Raw genomic sequence first — 18,594 nt, 5'->3', positions numbered from 1 at the left:
CTATTGTCAGTTTTTAGTCCACCCCTTAGTGTGTTTCTAGTGATTTCCTGAGTTATTGGAGCCTCAAGACAATTTGTAGAGCCCAATAATGCTTATTAATACAGATGGGGAGAGCTGTGTGAACTTGGAAATGAAGACCTGATGAGATTTGAAAGCGGGGGAAAGGGGGTTCACCGAGGAGTATTGTATTTTTATTGTACTGTATTTGTATTGTATGGTGACAAGGAGATGAATACACAATACCCTCCTCAGCCAAGTAAAAGCTAGGGACTTTCTGTTGAGAAGGATGTCATGTTACCTGTGACTCTTCTGCATTCCAACCAAGGGCAGGACTACAGTAGACTTATAACAGAATGGAAAATGTATTGACTAGTTTTGAGACAGATTTGGGTGACCTCATTCCTTGTGAGTGGTAACATTTCACAAGAGAGGCAGCTAGGTGGTGTAATGGATAGAGAACAGAGTTTGGAATCAGAAACCCTCCTGTTGGCGAGTTCAAAATCAGTCTTAGATACTTAACAGCTGTGTAATCCCAAGCTAGTCACTTAATCTTGTTTGGCTCAGTTCCTCATCTGTAAAATGAGTTGGAGAAGGAACTACAACTACTGCATCTTTGTCAAAAAAAAAAAAAAAAAAAAAAAAACCCTAAAGAGGTCACATAAATAACTGAAATGGCTGGACAGCAAAAACATCCTGAAGATCCTAGCAGACTTGGCCAACCAAGTAGGTAGACAGGCTGGTAGCCTAAACCTTCTCTCCTGGAAACGAGTTTTCTGGAAATTTGCTCAGTGAAAAAGCCCATAGACTCAATTCCTCAATGTCAATCTACAGAAGTTTGTAATCTAGACAATTGACAAAGATCCCATGGTCTAACTTTTCCCAGTAACTTACCTTGCTATTGTCTCAGTTAAACACCACTATATGATTAGTGGTTTCTACCTGGTCTGTTCAGAGTAGGAACTGGATGGAGACCAAGTATTTATTATCTCTACAATGATTTCAGTGAGAATTCCTGGAGTGGAGCATGTGCTAAATATGTGTGTATGTGTATAAATATGTAGGAGCTAAGAACAGATGATGATGAAAAGTTAAGGTAAAGAAGCTTCCATCTGCTGGTTTTCAACTTCTTGTCCTCTCTTGCTTCTATACAAGCTGTCTTCAGTGCCGTTTTCCTCCTCACTCATTTCCATGTACTGTTAAGTTTCTTTGATTTACACCCAACCATATGATCCCTCCTCCCCTCCAATTAAATCTCTCATTTTTTTACTCAGTTATGTTGATTGTTTACATGTGTCATCTCCCTACAAGAAACTTCTTGAAAGCAGGGATTGTCATTTTTCTCCTCCATAAACCCAACCAAATCATGCATGGTTTCTTGTACTTAGCAAGCATTTAATTAATAAGTCTAATTATTTTTATAGTTGAAAAAAATCAAGAACTCTAGAAAGATTTTGCAGGGATTCCTTTTCCCCTCAATTCTATATTCTAGGTTCTAGAACAGTCAAATACCTCTACCACAAAAAACTTTAAGGTCAGAGCTGCATCCTGGCTCCTAAGAACTCCAGTTCTTTGCAGATTGGACTGAATATATTGTCTATTGTATTGTAGACTGAATGTACCATCTACTGTAGACTTTAATTAGAAAGCATACCCAATTTTAAAAAATCTATTATTATAAATTCAAGTATAATTCATGACATAAATTAGCCCAATTATGTGTATTTTCCCTGCCTAAAAGTAAATAAAAAAGGAACTTTAGTAAGAATTGCACATAGACAGCATTTGTTCATTTAATAATTAAATTTATAATAGCTTGATTTAAAAGTATAGGAGTTGATTCTGGACTTTTTACATCATTCATTGTTTTGCTAGATTATCACTACTGGAATGGATTCTAAATAGATCAATTTTCTTTTATCATCCATCTCCTATGTTTACATCTTGTTTATACAAATTAACAAATTAAACATTACCAAATCAGTTACACACAATTTGCTTTTTCAAATAAATTAGAACTGACTTTTCCAACAAAATACTCCTAATTCCATAACCATCTTTTAGGCTTGTAATATAGACTTGTTTGACCTTTCTAATTCTATTTAACTGTCATGAATCATACTTCATCAGTCAGTGTTAGCTAGAAGTGCTCGTCCTAGATTAATTTTGTTCAAATTTTGTACCTTTATGGTACAACTCAAAATTTAGAAAATTCCTTTGGAAGGATTGGCTGATTATTTAAAATAAAACGAACTTAGCAGGAAATAAGATCTTCTATTTTCCTATATCAGATCTTAAATACAAACTATTCAATAGCCAGCAATTTCCCTATTCCCTCTGTATTTTTAATTTGTACTAAGTATATTTTTTAATTTCTGTAAGTTAAAAAGTAGGTATCTTTTATCAACTCAGACATTTTTCACCAAAATATAAAATATTCCAATGTAATTTTTCATAGTAAAGAAAACCATGAATCAGCAGAAGGATGATTTATTATTTCAGGGAAATTCCCCAATGGAAATTCCATTTTAAGTCTCCTTAAAAAAAAAAAAAAAAAAAAAAAAAACTAATAAAAAACATTAAATTAACATAACAATCTGAACCTCATTTCAAACTTATTCCCAATACTTTTCTTGGTACAAATATTTAATTACAAAATACTTTATGTATTTTCTCACTTGATTCTTAACAATCATCCTGTGAAGTAAGAAGTACAAATATTAGCCCCATTCTACAGGAGGAAACTGAGATTGAGAGATTTGTCCAAAGACTGTACACAATTAATGGACTGAAGGGCACTATAAAACATGGGAAATTTTTTTCACGTGGGCACACATACTTCCAATGCTTGAACAGTCCATAGGCACAATAGAATAAACAATCTCTTGATCCTTTAAATAGGAAAGTGAGGTATAGCTAATTTAGTTTGTTCAGATGTGCTGATGACTCACATTTATAAGGGACTTAAGATTTACAAAGTACTTCCATCCCAAGGACTAGATGAGGTAGGCAGTAATGTTGTGTGTGTTTAACCCAAGGGTAATGGTTTCTTTCTCCCACCTGGGAAGAATTCAATAGTCATTTCACAGTTCATTGTAGTGCCCAGTTAGAAAGACCTGATAAGTAGTAGTTCTGCTCCAGAAGGCAGAGGATTGTGGGAGCTGGTTAGAAGAATCAAAGGAAATGCCCGAGTAAAAAGGGAGAATTCACATGTTCTTTACATAGGTCCAAGGTGAAATAAGAGAGACTATGTCCTCTAAGATGCATTAGCCAAGTGACTATTTGAATAAACAGTTATTACTACAAATTAAAATAGTCAATATTGGCATAATGGAGAATTGGCTATGCTCAGAATAGTTGAGTTCAAGTCTTAACTCTTGACATTACTGATTGTGAAATTAGGAAATTCCTTAACTTCTCAGTATCATGGGAAGCTCTGTAAAGAAAATGCTGATCTATATTAATAAATTAGGCATTTCATCTGGAGGTGTGTATGTGTGTATAAATTTTTTTTAATCGGAAAAAAGTACTCTGCAAATAATCATTTCCATTCTGGTGAAATTAAGAAAATCAGCTTTAGAAAGCCAGTGAAGTAGACAGAATGAAATGGAAACTAAAAAAGATAAAGCTGATATGAAATAATATGACCAACTGAAGAGATCTTTTTCCAGTTTACATATACAAGTCAAAGGATAACATACATACATATGTGTAAATGGGTATATGTGAGTATTATTCTATGTGGAAACTTCTGATTAATAATGTCAAATATTACCTTTGGAATAATCCAGATTACACATTAATTTAAATGGCCTTATCCCACAAATGTCCAATAGTTGCAACAGAGAACTGGAAGCACATAATCACAGCTGCTCAATATAATAAACCACCTACATTTCGCCCCCAATGCAATTAAGGCAAAATGCAAGGTATTTGGGATTGGGAAGTAGTCAGATGTAGAGTTTTGTAAAACTGCAGGAGACGATTCTTCTATAACAAGTCCTATGGATTGGGCATAGTAGGCACACAAGGCATTATTTTTATTTTAAATATGATGTAGTGATTTTAGGCATCTTACCTTTAATAATAAATACATTATTTCACTTAATAAATTATGTCTACTCTTGGTGTCTCATTTATTTTTACATTAACAGTTTCACACAAAAAGCAAGACTCCCAAAATTCTTTTAAGATGCATCATTTACTTATAAACCAAATTTATTTTATTAATAAAAACGCTGAATACTTATTGCAATTAAGAAAATCCTCATTATGTCTTTAGTACTTCCATTATTTGTTTTCCTCATGAAATCTTTATGTAGTAAGTAAACAATTGCCCAAACTGCATTAAAAATATGCAACTTTTTTTTTTAAACAGTTTTCTCTAAGCCATTGGCAGTCACAACAAAAATTGCTTCATGTCATCATGTAAACAGTCTCTGCTAAAGCAAGGAAAGTATTAGAAAGGTATGGGCATAAATCTGGTTACTACCAACATTACCAAAGTTCACAGCTTATGGCTTTTCACAACACCAAGAATTTCACTTCATTTCAAACTACACACACAGTAACAACCTGATTAACTAGCACCCACACCAGGGACTGGAACCCTCAATCAAGCTGCATCATATGTAACCTAGAATTTCCAAACAAAAAGCTGTACAGCCTCCACTTTTTTGACTCAAGATTTGCATCTAAATGTACCTGATTGCAATTTTCTGTGGAGTCACTTAATTACTATGATAATTCTAACTCTTAAGGGCCATCAACTAAAGAAACCTAATTTAGGCCTGTCTGCAGAATGGGTAGTCCTACAAGTGGTAGGAGGAAAATGTTTGTTATTGGAGGATGCAATTTTAGAGTTAGATGAAAATTTACTCAACTTATTTCTCAAAAACTTCTATTCTGTATTTTAACCCAACACTGCCACTACAGAAACTGCAATTTTGATCAAAGGAAAATATGGATTTAACTTTTAACCTACTGTTAACCAAAATGTAGGCAGTCTGAAGCCTTAGTTTTTTTCATCAGCCTTTTTTTTAAACTAAGATTAATTTACTGGGTGGCTTCCAATTGCCCAGTTTTTTCAGGACTTTTTAAACTTTTTAAAATTTTTTTTCTCATGCATTTCTGAATATTTGTGTACTTTGCATGCATTTCTACTTAAGCCAGTAACAAGTTTGTTTCTACTTTTTTATGAAACCTCTTTCAAAAATAATTTTGACACAAGTTGATTTAGTGTCTTATGGAGGATCATGAAGCCTCCGAATTGTAACTGAATATACAAACCCCTTATTCAGAAACTGGAATATCCTTACCCTGAGCAAATTCACACAAAATGGACTAATAGGTAAACCAAACTGCTCTATGGTAAGATTATCTAGGTTAAATGGGGTGATACTATATTTTGTTCCTAATTAACACATCAATTCAACAAATAACATCAGATTAATCATAATTTTCGTCTCTATTAAATTCACTCAATGCAAATAGAGGTCTTATAATCAATTATGCTTTAACTTTAGCCACTATCTAACAGCTCAAATAAGTTATTGGCTAAAGAGTAGATTTGTTGTACACCATTGTTTTCTTCACAAGATCAAGCTATGCCCTTATTGTTTAAGCTCAATTACTGTAGTTTCAGTGCCTGTCGAGGCTCCAAATTTCCAAGTTGGTTGTCAGTCCATATTAGCTAAAGGGATTTAAATTTGCAAGGCCTGGGGGAATCTGTAGAGAAAATTACTTTGTTTGGACAAGGAAAAGCCAGATCAAAGGTTATCTTTCCAAATATTAGTGTTCCTCCTCATTCCATAGGCTGTTTTCTTAAGCAGTTTCCCTTGTGCTAAAAGGAACCCCTATCTGAAAAATTTATCTTATTTTCCTTCCCTTGAATCTTGAGAAATGAAATTCAATCCAGATGAAATCTGTCAATAAGTCCAAGACTAGGATTTATAAATGGGTTATAATTATAATAGCAACTCACTAAATTTGCATTTATAAAAAAGTGTGAAATATAATTTTGTTAGGCAATATGAATAATTCTTAATAAAATAATTAGCCATTTGATTGTTGCCAGTTATGCAATTACCATATTAAACGTACTCGAGGGTAAAGTTTATCTCTGGTTTCCTATTTTCCACTTTTAAGGCCAATTTATATAAAAGTTTAATGTTAATTGCAAATATGTTACCTGCTGTATCCCTGTTTGATCTGCTCTAAATGAAGGTGTATGCTAATGCTAACTATGGCCAACTGTAGTCTGTTTATAACTGAGCATGCAAAAGAATTGGTTTGTAACTATGAGGTCCCTTCTAACTTTCAATTTCCACAAAATAAAAATGTTTAAGATGTCTATAAATAAATTTCATGAACAGGTACTCAGGACAAGGTTCTACAGTCACTCCTTCCCCCTCACACAGATGATATTATTTCAGGTAGCAGAGCACAAGGCATTAAAAAGTAACAAACATGATGACCAGATATGGCTCTGTAGACTGGCCTGTAAGCTGTGTCAAGCTGGTTCTATTTTCATACCATTAGTATCAAAGTGTAGACTGGTGGAAGCTTTTAAATAATCCCCCTTCAATGACACAAGGCATGCTCACCAGGATAGACTTGTTATAAAGGGGGGGCAAACCATGCTGAAATCTTCAACTCTTGGTGACAATGCAAAGAAGTTATATAAAGATATCACAGGAAGGAAAGGTCAAAAAAAAAAAAAAAAAAACTTAAAAGACACACATTGGTTCACTTAAGAGGCTTTAAAAAGTTTTGTTACAGACTGGTTTACAGGATATAAAGAGGTATTTAGCCTTTAAGTGGAGAAAATTGCTAGTTACCTGTATGTGAAAAAAAAAAAAAAAAGAAAAGAAATATGGGCATTCCTAAGTAACAATTAGTCACTTTCAGCTATTTTGTAAACCAGACTTCTATTATGTAACAATATATGACAGTATTTTGCCAGTTATCAGACATACTCAGAAAAGATAAAAGAGGATGTCTACATCTGAATCACATCAAATGCTTATTTGCATGAATGGAAGGCATATAATACAGAGTTCTTATGACTCTACAGGCACCTGGAAGTTTTAACTACCCTTCATGCTCTTCACTTTATATTCCATAAGAATAATGGAAATGCAGAGAATACTTCAAATAGATATTTTACAAATCAAGACTATTTGAGGGCTTTTCAACTTTTATTAATAAGAAAGGTAATACTTCATTGAGGTGGCCAATTTAAAAAAAAATTCTGTCACCCATTTACCTTTCCTTTCAGTTATGTTTTTCAATGTTGGCTCTTGTAAAAAAACAAAAACCAAAAGAAACCTAATTTTTTGTAAAAGTTACAACCAAAAGCAAGTGTCTCTTGCTTTCAGGACAAAAGAAGAGGGAGCAGGAAAAGGATGGGGCAAATGAGATAAAATTCATTAAGTATAAAAATATGTTGTTCAAATTCAGAATAATAATTTAATAACTCTTTGTTATTTCATATGTATCTGGGAATGGAATAGAGACATGTCCTGATCCTGTCACAAGAGGTAGAATTCCAGCATTTGGTACAACATTCCAAGAGAGGGTTAAAGTGACATTCCTGTTTCCCCTGTAAAAAGACAAATGATAATCAATGGTCAGCAGAAATATTTGTAGTTTCATCACTAAAAACATTGTGATCTAAATAATTTTATTTGTACTGCTACTACTACACTACTACTACTACTACTACTACTACTACTACTACTACTACTACTACTACTAAGTTCATCTTTGCCATTTTCTTTTTCCACTTTAAGTATCAAGAGGAAGAATTAGGTTAGCAACAATTCACAAGTAATCACTGGTGATTTAATCATTCAATACACTCATAGCAGCACCAATCAAAGCTGAAATAAGTAGCAGTATCATATGGTGGAAAGAATACTACTATGAATCAGAAGATCTAGTCCTAGCTTTGTGGTCTTGATCAAGTTACTAAACCTCATCGGCCCACAGTACTCTCCAGTCAGTTAGGAAGGATGACGTGAAGTTAATGGCCCTTCCAGTTCTAACATTCTATGACTGTGCAAAGGAAGCTCTTGAGCTACCAGCAATTTCCCAAGTTTTCAACCATAGGTTCTACTACTGTGTGTTGACTGTAATCCTGACATAAGTTCCTGCATTTCCTACCCACTTGAAAACAAAAGGGACACCTCCAGAAAAAACATGGAGAACAGACTCCCTGTTTCCATTGCTACTACTCAGAGTATATGGTACACTATACTTAGAATACTCAATCTATTGATCAAAAGGCTCAGAGGATCAAAGCTGCAGAGTTGGAAGGAACCTCAGAATTCACCTAGCCCAACTCCTCATTTTAAAGATAAAGAAACTAAAGTCCCAGAGAAGCTCGCTGATTTGCCCAAGGATACACAAATAATCAGCAGCAGAGCCCAAGTTTGATAATGAAATCTCACTCCAAATAAAGAATAGCCCAATGCTTCATCCCATTCACCAGCCATTTCCTCTAAAAAGCTCTTTTCCTACAGTCTGCAAGTTAAAATCTGCAAGAATATTGTTTCCTGTCTCACCATTTTCCTCCTATTCAATGCTATGATATTTTTTTGTTTCCCTCTTGCTTCTCTTTCCCTCTCATCTTTACCAAAACACAGTTAAACACTTAATATGGCATGAGTTGCTCACTTGAGACCATTTCCATCGTCAAAGAAAAAATATTTTGATTTCATATCTTTCAGCAGCAGCTTCGGATTATCGCCTCTCAGAATGATCTTGTCCCAAAGGACAACCTGGTTCAGAGCCTACATTGAAACGAGAATTAATTAGACAATTCTTCTAACATAACATCTGGTCAGTGCATATTAAAAGTAGCATTGATCCAAAGGAGACAGATTAGTAAATATGCAATATAACTTATATAAATCAGCCATATTTTACAGAAATCTCTACAATATTAACATTAACAAATGAAAAACAAGTATAAATGTGAAGAACCATCTCCAAGGCTCTCACAGGAAAATCCTAGCTCTTTCAAAAAGAACTGGTCAATGACATTACCACTGAGACACTAGGTGGTTTTAATGAGTCAGCACAACCTAGAATGTTTCAGGGAACAGTTCCTCAGTTGGATTATCTGTCACTAATATTGTCAAACTTTCCTAGGACCATTCTCAGGGTGGCCATTCTTGGAGGTGACAATGGATAATCAAGGGTGCCCTGCCAACACCCCAAACACTGTTATAGGGTCCCAAATAGTGTCCTGCGGATTTATAATTATCTGGCAACTTCAGCCACTCCTGCTCGACAGAATTTTCCAATATCATACAGATGCTGGATTAATAGGGATGCCCTGAAAAAAATCAGTTTTAAAAAAATTCATTTTTATACCCTAAAATTACTACACCATACTTCTCACATGAACTTTACTAAGGTCAGCTCTTAATTGGTTTGCATATAAAAAAAAAAAATCACTATTTCCAAAATACAGATGATTGTGCAGTAGTGATGTTTAATTTTCACACAATATTATTTTCTTTGTCAAAAGAAAAATGAGCCCCAATGTTCAAGAAATGAAAAGAGCAAAAAGTTTCAATGATATTTTATTTATTCTGAAAATATAGGACTTTTCATTACTCTCTTCCATTCATTCAGTTACTAAGTGTGTAGCATTCTACCAGAAAATCCCAACTTGTATATTCTTTTCTAGTGTGTCCTGAGACTATAAAACTCTTATAGAAACAAATATTTGCAATGAGAAAATCTTCTCTGAATTTAGCTTTGCCCTTTAATAATACATGAAACATCTTGGAAAAGAAATGTAATCTCTTTGGGACTCAGTTTCCCCTACTGTAAAATAACAGAGCAAAACTAAATGCTTTGTCTCTTCTAGCTCTAAGTCTTGGTGAATTTATTACAAAATCTAAACTTACAATTATCATGAAAATTTTAAATTTCCCAAAGCAACAGTCTTGGCTTGACAGCAAACCAACAAATCTATTAGTTATCCTGGGAAAAATTAAACTGGAATATTTCTCAAAAATTGTGGAGGAAGAAAATCCAGGTGAATTACTGAACTTACTAAAATTATTCTGCTGGTGTTTACCCTTTAGCTCTCAAATCTATTTTAAGAACTGCTTTGTTTTGAATGCTTTAAGTTTTAAGGGATCATCTTAAAGCAACCAACCAAACTGTAATGTGGGATAGATGCAAAATATGCCAATCTGATAAAACTGCTGCCACTGTAAAGGAATAGTTCATACCACATGTAATAATCAATTCCGTCCTCACCACTGTTCCTCAAGGTACTGTAACAAAATCAAATTTTATAATATGGTAATCTAGACACAAAAGAAATAATTTATACTTTCTAAATAATTCAAAAAGAGAACCATTAATTTTATTAATCTCTTCATAAACCATGCTGTGATCCTTTAGAACTCTTAGAGTAGATTTTTTAATTGGTTTCATAAAAATCCAGTATCGAGTGAAACATTATGCTAGGTGGGTGTTAGTTTCATTGGAATGATGCTATAAATGTCAAAACTGAGCAGTCAGCTAATGAATATTACCAGCAAGGTTTTGTGTTTTTATGGAAGAGGCTGATATAATGTCTATTTTTTAAAAAATGAGCTCTTCGTGACATTATTGCACAAAGGGCCTTGATCTGGGCAATCTTAGAAAGAATAAACTTATTCCCTGGCATGTTTACTAAATTAAACATACATTTAAGCATATTAATAATAAGAGTTAATATTTAATATAGAACTTCATGGATATCAAAGTGCTTTTCAAATATCATTTCACTTGATCATTTTAACAATCCTGTGTAGTAGATTATCCTCGTGTTACATGAGAAAACAGGATGAGAGGATAAATGACTTGGCAGAGGGTCACACAGCTGGTGTCTGAGGCAAGGTTAGAACTAAGGTTTTCTAGACTCCAACTCTATCCCTTGTGTCACCTACCAATATGTATATATTAGTCAAAGTAGGCATTTGGCCTAATGGGTACATTACAAGGAGAACCAATAAATAGATACTTTAAGTAAGATAATTTTAATACTATCCATTTTAACACAACTACAAATATACAACCATAATTATCAAAAACTTATTAATAGTAAGCTATGTATAATATAAAATAATGACATAAAAGTCAGAAAACTAAAGCATAATCCAATAGGAGTTATGAATTTATGATTTATTACCTATACTTTCTCAGTTATGCCTATCTTTCCCTCTAAGATGATTAAAGGTGCCTCACTACATATTTTTTAGACACCCAAATTGTGATACTTTTGTTTATTGGATGGAAAATACTGATAATAACCATTTATTCTAAATATTCAATTTAATAAAAATACTTATAAGCCTCCAAATCATATAAATATGGAAAATCATGGATACACGATATTTGAGACCTTTAGAATATCAACCACCTAACATTTTGCAAAAAATCTGATATATAATCAAACATCTGAAATAACATTTTCAGTGAGGTTTCTGACACATTCCAAACAAGCACAGATAACATAGATGCCAGATCCCTTCCAAGTATACCTGAAAAATGAGTGGTCTAACCTAAATCTTTGTTCATATACTTACTTCAGAGTTGAGAATCAAAGGAGATAATATGTATAAAGACAGGGCTTTACAAATCTTAAACATAGAGAGCACTTGTTAGTGTGATCCCAAATCCCAAAGGCGTGGTTGAGAAGGGAAGTGGAAAGAAAGCCTAGAGCATCACTATATCATTAAAGACATCTCTCTTTAAGATCGTTACCCATATAGTAGAAATAACTTTAAATTTTTACCAGGCTACAAATCATACAAGTCTTACCTTACCCCCCCCCCAAAAATAAAAAAATTCAATGTTAATTTTAAATAGTTTGTAAAGCTAATACACACTTCTAAATATATAATATACTTACGTTATTTTTTGTTGAATATTCTGCTGATAAGTATAGAAATAATTGTTTTACATTCCAGTCAAATATATTCTCTAGATGTGGAAAAAGAAAATTAAGGAACAAAAACATAAAATGGCATACAACTTTAATTGTTAACGCTTAGTTGTTCAAAGTAGATTTCTAAGTATAAGAGTAGACTTCTGACATAAGAATGACCTTCTTCAATTATTTCTCCTTCTGTTAATAGGTCTATCAAAAGATTAGAGGAACGATTTAAAGCTGAAATGGGCAAAGGAAATCATCAAAGTCCAACCCTTCCTTTTACAAAGAAGAATATGAGGTCCAGAGATTAAATGATTTACTTCAGATTACTTGGCTAGTAGATAGCAAAATGGATTAGATTTATGCCCTGAAACCCAAATTTTGTACTTTCTAGTATAACATATTGTCTCTTAGCACACAAACTAATCTCTTTTGTCTACAGGGGAAAAAAAAAAAAAAAAAAAAAAAAAAAAAGCTAAACAGTTAAATCTGGCGCAAAAGAGGAAAAAAAACCTGATAAATGCCAAAAAGACTTTTTTTTAGATTAATCAATGCCATTTTCCCTTTAATAACCACTACCAAAGGAGGGAAAGATAAGCATAGAATCACAGAATTTTTAGGCACCATAAAGAGTATCTAAGTTATTATTACAAAGAAGAAAAATGAGATCCATAATTTTAAGTTACTTGCCTGAAATCACATACCAAATTGATGCTATTTGGTTTAAACTTTACACTGAAAGTAAACTTTACTTTAATAGACAAATAACAATCAGTTTACTAATTTTTTTAAAATATCAATACTGATCTCACAAAGTTGTTGTAAGAATCAATTGATAGTATGTGGAAAGGGCTTCACAAATCTTTAAAATATATAAATGAGATATCATTTATTTAGTGAACAAAGTAGTATCATCGTACCAAGTCCCAGCTTCTTAAACTGTGAGTTCACAACTCCATATAAGGCCTCTTAACTGAATGTGAGGGTCACAAAATTATGTTTTCTTATCAGTAAATGTTTCATTTACCTTTTTTACATATCTATATATCTGGAGTCACATAAAAATTTCTCAGGACAATAGGGATCACAAATGGAAAAAGTTAAAGAAGTCCTGTGCTAGGTGATCATAAGTAAAGCAGTTTCCTCTCTGGCCTTGCTTTCCTCTTGTATAAAACGAGGGACTTGCCTAGTCTCTTCCAGTTCTGTTTACCAAAATTGATCAAAGATTCAAAATCTACTTTTCCATGAAATCAAATTCATAGTTATAGTTAAAGTAAGAAGCAGCATTGTCTGAGGGAAAAAAGCCAGACTGAAACAGGGAGATCTGGGTTCACATCCTGCCTGTGATACACACTGATTATGTAACTCTAGGATACAATGGTTGGTGCTCAAGAAACACTCACACTATATTGGAGAGCAGATGCCTACCTATATTATTAAAGGTAGTCTCATCATAGGTATAATTACCTATGACTATGTTTATATTGCATGCCCAGTGCAAAAAGAAAAAAAAATGAATGAAAAGTTCCTACTGCATGCACTCTGTGTAATGTGGATCCTATTCCTTTTCTAAAAACAATCACTGTATAATCTACTGTGACATTTTAAACTGAGCAAAATATTTCAAATAAATTTCAAATACTTCTAGCACTTAGCATAGTACCTGAAACATTGTAATCACTTAATGTTTAATAATTGACTGACTGAAATAATAAGATCAAATATGTCACCAACTATGTTATTTTCAACTAACTAGATCAATGTTTCTTCAAAATTTTAAACCCATAGGCCACTCTGGTAAAATACAAGATTTAGGACCACCTAATTAATCCACAAAAAATAAAAATCTCACAAGAATGGAAAGACCAGTGCTTCTTTTGAAATCAAATAATTTTTTATCTATTATATTTGTATGCAAATGATATACATCATTTACAAAACTTTGTAATATACAGACTTTTTTTAGTAAGCTGACAAATACATACACCACCAGCTACCAATTAGACAGAAATATCTGAAAGAACTAAGGGTTAAAGAGCTAACACAAAAATATGTAAATTAATTAGCTAGGATAATCTACTTTTAATATGAAAACTCTTGAGTTTAGCCTCAATCCATTCTCAGCAGTGCTAAGTTAAAGATGACCAGAGACTTGAAAACAGGTTAGTTTATAAGTGTACTTCCCCCCCATCTTTTCAATGTAAGCTCTACTTTCACAGTAGCTGTCCATAGACTAAAGTTTCAATTTATTGCTGAATCCAGACTACTTTTAAGATTCTAGCCCTGGGGTAAAAGAGAGTATCTTTGGTTTAAATCCACTCAAAGAAGAGTTCTTATCCTTTCCTGTGACATAAAATTCCTTTGGCAATCTAGTGAAGCCCATGAATCTCTTTATACAAAAGAAAATTACAAATTAAAATGAATTAAAAAGGAAACCAATTATACTGAAATACAATTATCCAAAAAAAAAAAAAAAGTCTTTAATTTACAGACCCCCTGTAAATACCTGATGTAAAAAAATATGATTGATCCAAATTCCAAAACCCATTTGTAGTTTGGAGGATTCTAGGCAGTAAAGGGGGCTATCTCAATAAAATAGATGAGACCAGGCCTAAAAGTGATTTATATACTTCCAAACCAAGACTGGTCCAATAAATGGGATGGAGGAAGGCCGTTTCATCTGTCAGGAAAGTATGGCAGACAGAAGTCAGAAAACTGGAGGACACAGCTAAGCCATTAAATGAATTCTGCAATTTTAAATAATTCTGTTATAATTATAAAATAACATATTCTATAAAAAGACAGTTAACTGTTGACTGAGATCATTAAGTGATCAATTATTTGTATACTGAATTGACAAAGCAAGCATGTAAACTAAAATTAAATAAGCAAGCTATTTTACTGCTAGATACTATAGCTATGCTACTGTAACAATACTAACTGCTTCTAAATGAAGGGATATAAAATGCACTTTCTAAACAGTTTGTGTATTAATGATTCTTCTCTTTTATCCCAATTTTGTTCTTTCTAAATGAAAGTTTTAGGGTTTCAAAATCTCCTTTTTGATGGAATAGATTTAAGTTTCTTCTAAATAATTACAGGCATCTTCACATTTTCCCCCCCTTGAATTAAAAAAAAAAATGCACCACCACAAGCAAATACTATTGATGTAAAAAGAAGCAGGTACAATTAATCTTATTTTACTAATAAGAAAATTAGAGCACAGAGATTAAATTTTTTAAAACAACATAGAAATTGGAGACAAATTCATAACTATAATTCAGGTCTTCTAAAGCACTTATCAGAGATTTGCTTTGTTGTTTTTCCATGGAATATTTTTGAATGTCATAATTCAGCTTAAGACAAATATGAAGTCACTAAAATTTATGTGTATTTTTAAAAAATCATTTTCCTAAAGGATATCAGCAGTCACATCAAAAGTAATGAATCCCAGATCACTTCGTTCTCTAGGTCCAGTGAAGTCTTCTACATTTTTTCTGAAAATAAACATAGGTTTTATAATCCTTCAACCACAATAAGTAATAGAATTTCTATCTATAATTCCTCAGAGAAAAGTTGAATACCTTTGTCACACACACACACACACACATATATATACATATAAAGGCAACACAAAGCAGCTTATTCCAAACATTTGTGAGCATCTCTTGACCAGTTCTATGGTATATATATAAATAGGTAAACCTATCAACTTAAATTTAGGACTACATTGACAAATAAAAATACACTAAAAATCTAATAAAAAGATGGACAATAATTAGAATCAACTGAAAAAAAAAAAAGGTAGCCATATCACCTAAAAATTGGGGCTATATGGGTAAACAAAGATACACTTAACATCTAAAAGGATGGACATTAATTAGATTCACCCTAAAAAAAAGGAAATAGGATAAATTGTACCTACTGGGGTAGGTTATCAGCTACCTTTATATGCTTTAATAGTTCCTGAAAAATTTTTTTGGAGACTTAGAAATTAAGATAATTTTATAATTGGGTAAAAAGCGCTTTCATCGAAGGAGATGTAAAAAAATAAAAATAAATTAGCCAATGGCTAAGGGCATCAGAATAAACCAAACCAATGGGGATACGGGGGAGGTGGCAGAAGAAGAGTGATTTAGAGGAGCTGTCAGAGTTAAACATCTGACAGGAAAGGTCCGAAGTTAATGCAGAGAGCAACAGGAAATCTGTCTTGACTAAGTACAAAGGCGATGAAAAGGAAAGAATATTGCATTTATCAAAGAAGAAATAATAGAACAGAGGATGGTTTTTAAAAGAAAAGATTTTTTTTTAGACAACAGGCAACTGAAAACACGACTTCCATTTCGTTGGGAACATTTCAGAATTTGCTCAGACTCTCCATCCGAAAATCTCCACACAAGCTTAAATAAAAGAGTGCTAATTTCCAAAAACCTCACCAGGTGCGCCTCTGAACTATTAACAAGTAAAAAATTTTAAAGAAAAAATGAAAAAAGGAGGGAGAGGTTTAAACTATGGGTATTACAGAAACAAGCCTAATTCAAACATTTAAGCGTCGTAGAGAGTGTTGGGAAAACTACCAAGATCTCGGCGAACAAAAAGAATAACAATATCAAGCTTGCCTGGATAGAGGGGGAAAAGTTCCAGGGAAGAGAGGCATGAAATCCCCGATACACGAAATCAAAAATAAGCCGGGGAGGAGCGCGAACAGGAGCCACACTCTGGCGGGCACACTGCAGATGTGCCAGGAGCGGTGGGGAAGGGGCAGGCGCCTCGGCAGAGCCCGAGTTGGCTGGTGTGGGGCTCCCTCATTGGCCCGCGCGGGGGTGGAGGGAAGTGAAGGAGCAGGAAGGAGGGCTGCAGTCCCTGACCTGAATTAGGGGAACCGGGAAAGCGAGCTGAAGAACTTGGCCCGGGCTGGGTCTGCACGCAGGAGGGGATTTTTTTTTTTTTGGTAGTTTTCCCAACACTCCGGGAAGGAGGGAGGTGTGGGGGAGGAAGGAGGAGGCCAGCCCCGGGGTAGCGGGGAAAGCTAGCAGTGCAGCCGAGCCCCAGCCCGCGGCAGGGCAGGAGGGGAGACCCCCCACACACACACACTCTCAGACAGACGCAGCCCCGCACCCCCGCCCCGTCCCGCACTCACAGCATGATTCGGGAGACGTGCAGCCGGACCGGGACGCTTCTGTCTTTGAAGGCGGTGGTGATGAAGCAGCCGAAGGTCAGCGCCGCCATCACGCTCAGCGAGAAGGCGAAGAGGGAGTTCGCCCGCGACAGAACCGTGTTCATCGCGGCGGCTTGACTCGGCTCGGCCCCTCGCACTCGCTTCCCGCCGCCCGCCCTCCCTCACACACGCTCCCACTCGCGCCACACGCCACACGCACCACCACACACACCCGGCTCGGCTCCGGCCCGGCTTGCTTCTCTCCCCGCCGCCCAGGGCGCGCGCGCGCTCCTCCCGGGAGCGAGCGCGCCACCGCCGCCGCTGAAACCCCGGCCCACCTCCGCACTTCCCCCACCTCCTCGCCTCCCAGGGGCGCGGCTCGGCGAGAGGGGCGGGCGCGATCTTACCGCCGCCCCTGCTCCGCCCCGCCCCTTCCCGCGCGCGCACGGACGGGCGGGGTGGGGCCCCGAAGCCGGCGGAAGCCACGCGGAGGAAAGGCGGGCAAGGTCCCCAAACCCGGTCCACCTGCCCCTCTCGCCGCAGTCTGGGTGACCCGTAGCCAATCCAAGCGCGAGCCTGAAGGAGGATGGGAGGAGCGCTGGTCGCGCACTGCCGCTTTCGTCACCCGGACCCGCCCATTGCTGCGGCCCCGCCCCGCGCCTACGCTCCGCCCATATTTCTCCGTCGGCCCCGCCCCATCCTCTTTTCTCATTTCCCCCCCCACCAGATCAAGGGAGGAGCTAAGCAATGGCAGGTCCGAGAGGGATGGGCTTGCGTCCTCGCGCTCCGTTCCCCCGGGGTTCAGGCGGCTTCGCCTAAGCCCTACTCTGCGTATTTGCTTCCTTCCTTGTTAAGGACTGGCTTCTCTTGCAGTTTAAATCCCATTAATTCCCGGGCAGTGTTTAAGAATGGAGGGGATTTTGTAAAACACACGCCGATCCCACGGAAACCTGGACAAAAACTATGCATGTGCTGACCTAGCGCGATCTCGGACGTGTCCATCTGCGCCCTTTGAGAGACCCTGGCCAGGGGTTCGAATTTAATTCCCTGGGTCCCAATTTAATTCAACAAATACGTATGGAGTGTCTCAGGCATTGACTTTGTGCCAGGGACTACCACAGGGCTGGGAATATGAAAATAAAACGAAAATAATAATTAACTAGTTCTTCTCCTCAAGGAGCTTACGTTGTGGTTCTCCTTTCTATTGTATGCAAATGTTTAAATTCACAGCCTCTAAGTTCCCAATTCTTATTCTTATATATCAAAACATCAGCTGGAAGAAGGAGCCTGAGCGAGGTTCCCCATCCTTGTAGAGATGAGGCTTTTATAGGGGTGAAAGGACTTACTAAAGTGATACTATCACCCTGCCCTTGCTGTCACTGCCCTTCCTCTTCACCTCCAATTCTTACGCGGAGTGTGTGTGTATATATGTATGTACGTGTGTGTATGTGTGTGTGTCTGTACACACATATACGTATTCGTGTATTTGTGCAAA

At 35.9% G+C, this 18,594-nt stretch overlaps 1 protein-coding gene across 1 annotated transcript; it reads right to left on the bottom strand.

Annotated features, from left to right (window-relative positions):
• Positions 1-4,012: 4,012 nt before the first annotated feature.
• On the bottom strand, positions 4,013-17,365 carry SPCS3 (signal peptidase complex subunit 3). The gene is made up of 5 exons (XM_031943931.1): positions 17,082-17,365; positions 15,365-15,438; positions 11,921-11,997; positions 8,677-8,792; positions 4,013-7,600 (listed from the first exon to the last, which is right to left on the bottom strand). Exons 1-5 carry the CDS (start codon positions 17,222-17,224, stop codon positions 7,468-7,470), a joined length of 543 nt encoding a protein of 180 aa, XP_031799791.1. The 5' UTR covers positions 17,225-17,365; the 3' UTR covers positions 4,013-7,467.
• Positions 17,366-18,594: the final 1,229 nt, after the last annotated feature.

Source organism: Sarcophilus harrisii, chromosome 6 (assembly GCF_902635505.1).
Source record: "Sarcophilus harrisii chromosome 6, mSarHar1.11, whole genome shotgun sequence".
In the NCBI taxonomy this organism is placed as follows: domain Eukaryota; kingdom Metazoa; phylum Chordata; class Mammalia; order Dasyuromorphia; family Dasyuridae; genus Sarcophilus; species Sarcophilus harrisii.
This window is presented reverse-complemented; position numbering and strand designations above follow the sequence as displayed.